At 39.7% G+C, this 7,242-nt stretch overlaps 1 protein-coding gene across 1 annotated transcript; it reads right to left on the reverse strand.

The window, feature by feature from the left end:
• Positions 1-6,282: 6,282 nt before the first annotated feature.
• LOC143390510 (olfactory receptor 5J3-like) lies at positions 6,283-7,242 on the reverse strand. Its single transcript, XM_076842886.1, has one exon. The coding sequence runs from the start codon at positions 7,240-7,242 to the stop codon at positions 6,283-6,285; it is 960 nt and encodes a 319-aa protein (XP_076699001.1).

Here is a 7,242-nt window from a genome sequence, read left to right on the forward strand (position 1 = left end):
GGTGTGCTTCACTTAAGAACAATTTACAAAGCTCACAAATATCAAAGCCTTTTTTTTTTTTTTTTTCTTTTAAGAAGGAAAGTTCTCAGCTCTGTGCTGGCTTCAGGGAATTTCAGATCCTATGAGGTTCATTCCTCCATAATGGGAATCTGATTTAATTTGGGAGGTGAGGGGTTGCTGCACAGGGGAAATGATATTTCAGCTGAGATCTGAATAATAAGTATGATTTTTTAAGAGAGAGACTGTGTGCTAGAGAGGGCAGAATTCCAGGCAAAGAAATGGCTCATGTGGGGACCTTGAGGCCTCAGGCAAGCTTGAGTCTGGAGAATTCAGAGAACTGAAAGTCTCAAGATGAGACTGGAAATATAGGCATGGGTTAGATCCAAACAGCTTTTAGACAGCATTGTGAATTTCAGATTCAAGCCAGGTCTACATACAGAGGATGCCAGTGGAGAGAGGCAGAGGTCAAGGCGCATGGGAAGGGGCACAGAGCTTCCATGCCCTCTCTGGGTGTGCCATCCTCCAGGAAACGCCACATGTTCAGCTAACTACAAGCTCCCTATTTTTAAAATTTATGCAAATGAAATAGGCATACTCTGACTTCTTGTTTTACTTAGTCTTATGCTTTAGATACACATTCATGTTGATGCATAGAACTGTATGTATTTCCTCTTGTTTATTTTCTATAACATAAATGTTCCCTATTTTATCCATCTGTATCTATTGTCAATAGACATTTGTATAGCTTTCACTTGTTTGCTATGGCAAACAACGCTGCTATAAGCATTTCTGGTACATATTTCATAATGCAAACATGCAAGGATATCTTTTGACCTACTAATGGAACAGCTGGAGCATAGTGTATATACACATTTACCCTTTTAATCTGATGCCAAATTGTTGTCAAAACTGTTCAGTTTATACACTGTCATTCCTCATACTTACCAATAATGTATTATCTAATTTTTGTTTTCCTGATTTCGTGGCTGTACACGTGTATCTTGGGCTGGGCAAAGTGGCATATGAGTGTGAATCCCAGAGGCTCAAGAGGCTGAGGCAGGAGGATTACAAGTTTGAGACCATTCTGAGCAATTTAACAAAGAACTTGTGATCCTCCGGTCTCAATCTTCCAAATTGTTGGGATTACACTGGGATTCAGGTGCTCACCACTGTAACTAGCAGATCTTCTTTTGTTAATTAGTAAAAGGAAGCTAAAAGGAATATACATCTCACAAGATATTGCCCTTTAGTGGAAGGGGCCTATTCTACTGTCAAAATGACATTTACTTAGCTTACTTTTAGATATCTCTTTGACTAGTTTTGTTCTTGGGGGTAGACCTCTGGGGGCAGCATTTCCAAATGATGCATCGAAGAGCTGACAAACACTAAGCCAGAGGCTGCGGGGGAGGAAGAAGAAGGCTTCCTCTTCTGGTGGGGGGGTGAGGTGGGGGAACCTAAAGTTCATTGTTCTAATTAAGGTAACACTGACGGCTTTACGCAAATCCCAAATTTCGCTGGCTTAACCCAATTTCCTTAGCTGCAGTAAAGAAAAAGAACTAAGAGGTCTAACACCTTCCTTCTTTCTTACAAGTCTATGTTTTGATATGAGCTCTCTCTTCTCATCCCATTTCTTCAGTGAGACCACCTCTGTATTCCAGAGGGCCTGAGGTTGTTTTAGCCAGCCTTTTCAGTGCTGTGACTAAAAAACCTGGCATGAACCATTTTAGAGGAGGAGAAGTTTATTTTGGAAGGCTCCTGATTTCAGAGGTCTCAGTCTATAGGCAGCCGTCTCTATTCCTCGAGGCTCCAGGTGAGGAAGAACATCATGGTGGAAGGGTACACAGTGGGAAGAAGTGCACCTAGCGACCAGGAAACAGAGAGAGGCTAAGCTCAGCTCACCAAATATATACTCCAAAGACACGCCCCCAATAACCCATCTTGTCCGGCCATACCCTATACACTTTTGTTACCACTCAGTTAATCCCTATCAGGGGATTAATTCGCAGATTGGGTTAAGGTTCATAACCCAATGATTTTACCTCTTGAATGTTCTTGCATTGTTTCACACATGAGCTTTTGGGTGGGACACATCATGTCCAAACCATAACAAAGGTAGTCCTTGGTTGGGCCACCATCTGCCAGCAACAAATTGATTATGGAAAGGAAGCCACTGTCATAGTGTTACCAACGCTTCCCATCATAATTAAGGCAGAGTCAGGTTCAGTGCCATACTGTCACCCCATCCCACAGCAGGTAGAGGGATGGTTTTGTTAATGCTGATTCTTTGCTTACTGCTCATTGTAATGTGGATTGCATGCAATCCACAGAGGCTCAGGGAAGAGGGCATGATGTAAAGTGTTCTTACTTCTTGGTCTTCATCATTCTTTTTCCCATGATAAAAACATTCTTCCAGGCTAAACAGTGAGCTCTGGGAGGAATTGCAAAGAATTGTATACTTTGTTCACTCTGGAATTTAAAGCTGGATTGAGACATATGGATCAGTACTTCTTAATTTTTTTTTTTTTTTTTTTTTTTTAGTACTGGGGATTGAACTCAGGGACACATCCCCAGCCCTATTTTGTATTTTACTTAGAGACAGGGCCTCACTGAGTTGTTTAGCATCTCACCATTGCTGAGGCTGGCTTTGAACTCGCCATCCTCCCCTTTCACCCAACCCTCGCAGCCACTGGAATTACAGGTGTGTGCCACCATACTTGGACACTTCTTGAACTTAAATGTATGTACAAATCATTGGGGATCTTCTAAAATGCCCAGATGCTGCATTTCTTAAAAGCTATCAGGTGATGACAGTGACACGAACCCAAGGAAAGCAAGAACTTCGATGTCCATTAATTCTTGAGTTGAACAGTGGTGCCTACCATGTCCCATGCATTTTTCCAGACACAGGGGATACAACAGTGAATGGGACAGGATAGTAATTTATAATTCCTCAGGTTGAAAGTCTACAAAATATTTGTTACTATCTATATAGTTGAGATGGATAGCAACAGATTGCCTCCTTGGATCTTCTTGAGATGCAAGAAGTTCTCAACTTCTTAAAAAATTGAGTTCTCAATTCATACAAATTCTCATAGCAAATAAAGACTTTCAGGATTGTGTTTGCTAATAAACATGACAATGTCCTTGATAATTAGGAAAATGACAATTAAAATCCCTAAATACATTTTTTTGGTGGGGGTATTAGTGGGTATTTTTTGGGTATTGGCTTGCCTTGAACTTGCATTTCTCCTGCTTCAGCCTCCTGAGTTGCTGGGATTACAGGTATGTGCCATAACACCTGACTCCTAGATATATTTTTATACTCTCCAGATCTGCAAAAATTTCAGATAATACAAGTGTCAGTAAGGATGTGTGATGGCAGTGTGTGGATTGAGCACTTTCTACAGGTAGAGTCACATATAATGTGCACATTTACCTTTTGTATTTTTTTCTGACTTTTTATGTTTTCAAAATGCTTTCTTATTTTAGGATTCTAGTTTTTTCTTCAGGAGTATATATGTTTACATGATGTCATTTCTTGAGTGATACATTACAGAGTTTAAACTTTGATAAACTCACTCTTAGTACATACAACTTTTTGTACATTGATTAATTTTAGAATTCAAGGTAACCATGACCTCCAACTTGGGTCAACAGTCAACTAGCTGGTTTCAGAGTTTCTTTGTATTAGTGTCATACAACTTGAATGTATCATAAAAAATACTCAACAGAGATAGGTAAGCTCAGGCAGGTAGTCTTTTAATATTTCCACTCAAGGAAATTATGTAGAAACATGAAATAACAAGCACTGTATTTCTGATTTATTTCATTGGTGAGTTGTTTTTTTTTGGAGGTACTGAAATGGAACTCAAGGCTTTATGTATGCTAGGCAAGTGCTCTTCCACTGAACTACATCCCAAAACCCTATACTGGTGGTTTTTTTTTTTTTTTTTTTTTTGGTATCAAGGACTTAACCCAGGGATGCTTAGCTACTGAGCAATAGTCTCAGCCCATTTTATTATTTTTTATTGAGACAGGTCTTGTCAAGTTGCTTAGGACCTTGCTAAGTTTCTGAAGCTGGCTTTGAACTTGTGATTCTCCTACCTATGCCTTCCAAGTTGTTGGGTTTACAGGTGTGCAACACAGTGCCCAGCTTCCACTAGTATTTTTAATGCCCCTTATAGATGATGTTCTTTTTTTTAATATATGCATTTATTTATTTTTATATGGTGCTGAGGATCGAATGTAGTGCCTCACATGTGCAAGGTAAGCGCACTACCACTGAGCCATAACCCCAGCCCCACAGATGATGTTCTAACCAACTGTTCAACTGGCCATTGACAAAGCTGTGTGTTTACAAAATTTCATGTCTTCCCTCTGGGCAGAAAAGAAGATTACATTTTCCTATCTCCTTTGCTGTGATGTCAAGGACATAAGACTGGTTTCAGGACAAACACAGGATAAAGTGATGGGAGCCAGCCTCAGCTAGGTCCTTCAAAATACTCTACATGGACTTGACCAACAGATTTAAAGGGTAGCATTCCAAGACAAAAGAGGCCCAGAGGCCACACCAATGGATGGACAGGAGTTTCCCTGGAGTCACTTGATGTCTCCAATTTAGCATAGCTAAAAACCTTTGAGGTATTATGTTACTGACATTTTAGGTTTTATTTGTTACAATAGCATCAGCTGTCTGCCTAAAATATATTCTGTTAATCCATGTAAGACCTACCATGTTATCTGGCACCTAATTGCCACACAAATATTCTTTGAGATGAATAGATTAGAGAAAGTCTTACTAAATATATTTATCATAATGTTCTAGTCCTGACTCCCAGTACAAGCACATTCTAACAATGTAATGTATAAGTTAATAATGTGGATCATAGAAGGAATTTAGCAAATATTTGATGAATGAAAGAAGACAAAAATGAGAAAATTTCATGGTCAACTCCTGGAAAGTTTTTTAAAAGAATTATTCATTTTTAGAGTAAGGTACCAAATTAAACATGCTCATTAAAATGTTTTCAAAAATGTCTGAGACAAAGAGAAAATATTTTTCCTAATGTGCTACTGCTGTAATATAACTTATTTATATTTTTGTGTGTTTTTCTGCTATTCTAGTTTATTACATAAATGTCGTCACACAGTGGATATTCTGGCCTACTGTTCCCATGTTCTTACACAGTTTGCTTAACTATAATTTTTAATGTTTGCATCAAAATCCATTTAACAACTTATTGAATCCTTTTTCTCTCTTGAACATTTAGGTTATTTCCAATTTTTGTTTTCATTCATGATGCTGTGATAGACCTGTTTGTTTAATAAGAGCTTCTGTATCTAGAATAATTTTCTTAAGGTAGAGTTGAAAAAAGGCTTGGTAATAATCCCAATATCTCGGGCTGCAGCCAACTCAGTTCAACTCTGTTCAACTTAGTTCAGATGAGACTTTGCATTAGTTCAAGAGCCTTTTTTCCAATCCAACGCTAAGCCTTGAAATGGGTCTTTGAGTTCAGCTTTTTCATTTGTGTAATTCTCTAAAACACATATACTTGCCATAAAAAATATTAAAAATTTCATATCATCTCCCCAGACACAGTATCTTATATAATGCTGTAACTGGCCAAACATCATATACACATCACCTCCCTGCACACCCACATACCTTTGGGCATTATGAGACATGCAGACATGTCTTGCTAGAAAAATGATGTTTGAGGGGAGATCTCTCTTGATCCTGAGACCTGAGACAGCTCAGCAAAATGTAGTTGCAATAAGATATGAGAATATCTTTATCCTGGTAATCTTTCTCTTTGGAATAGGAAGAGAGAACTGAACCACATCTTATCCACTCCCATGTCACCAAATCAGTGGCAAAATAGAAATGATTGCATTGCCTCTTTGTGATGTTTTTTTGGAATCTGATGAGCTGCTAATAAAGATTTAACCTGTGGCTGTAGTGTAACTGAAATATCCTTTGTGTTGGTGTGAAATTCTTGATGTTAAATCCACACTCTAACTTAAATAATTAACTTATTTCTCTGTATACCATATCCTTCATTTGTAAAATGGGATCATTTTAACAATGGCTACTAAGAATATGGTGGTAAAGATTCAGTATCACGATGAATAAAGAGAACTCTTCAACTATAATGCTCTGTACAAAAACATTTACTTATCTCACTTTCATATCTTTCAAAATCAGGGCTGCTCTAGGTCAATTTACCAGGGGATTTGCAAGATGCTATGTCTTCCTCAGTCCAAAAAACAAGTTTGCAGGACTCAGCAGGGAAAGTTGTTGACCTGGAGCTTCCTCTGTAGGGCATCTTTGACCTCCTTGTTGCGGAGGCTATAGATGAAGGGATTGAGCATTGGGATTATTATGGTGTAAAAGACAGATACAATTTGGCTATTGGAATCACTTGTGGACCCATGGGGTTGAACATAGGTGAAAATCACAGTGCCGTAGAAAATGGAAATGGCCAGGAAGTGGGAGGCACATGTGGAGAGGTCCTTCTTCCGCCCAGCTGCTGAGCGCATCCTCCCAATGGCCACCCAGACCAAGGTGTAGGAGGTAAGGACGATGGTGGCAGGCAGAAGAGTAACCAGTGAAGAGATGACATAGAGGACCATTTCTGGTATGGCTGTGTTGGCACAAACTAGGTGGAGAAGTGGTGGGATGTCACAGAAGTAGTGTGGTACTTGGTTGGGCCCACAGAAAGGTAAAGCAAAGACATTCCCAGTCTGGATAGTGGAATTGACTCCACCAAATGCATAGGAAGCAGCCACCAACTGGAGACACGTCCCCTTGGTCATGAGAGAACCATAATGGAGGGGTTGGCAGATGGCCATGAAGCGGTCATAGGCCATGGAGGCTAGTAGGAAACTCTCAGTTGTTGCATGCATTACAAAGAATCCCATTTGGACCACACATCCCTCAAAAGAAATGGACTTGTCAGATGCCAGAAAGTTGACCAAGAGCTTGGGCGTGACTATAGAAGAGTAACAAATGTCAATAAAAGAAAGGACACTGAGGAAGAAATACATGGGACTATGGAGACGGCAATCAGTGATGATAAGTGCTATCATTCCCGGGTTTCCCACAAGTGTCATGACATAGATGAGCAGGAAGACAACAAAGAGAAGCTCCTGGAGGTCTGGGTAACTGGAGAATCCCAGCAGGATGAACTTGGTAACAGGGGTGTAGTTGCGGCTGGCAAGGGCTAGTTCTCTAGGTGTCAT

The sequence above is a fragment of the Callospermophilus lateralis genome, chromosome 2, assembly GCF_048772815.1.
Source record: "Callospermophilus lateralis isolate mCalLat2 chromosome 2, mCalLat2.hap1, whole genome shotgun sequence".
Lineage (NCBI taxonomy): Eukaryota > Metazoa > Chordata > Mammalia > Rodentia > Sciuridae > Callospermophilus > Callospermophilus lateralis.

Coding starts and splice junctions, on each gene's coding strand:
- LOC143390510 (XM_076842886.1), bottom strand. CDS start 7,242: ATGACACCTAGAGAACTAGCCCTTGCCAGCCGCAACTACACCCCTGTT.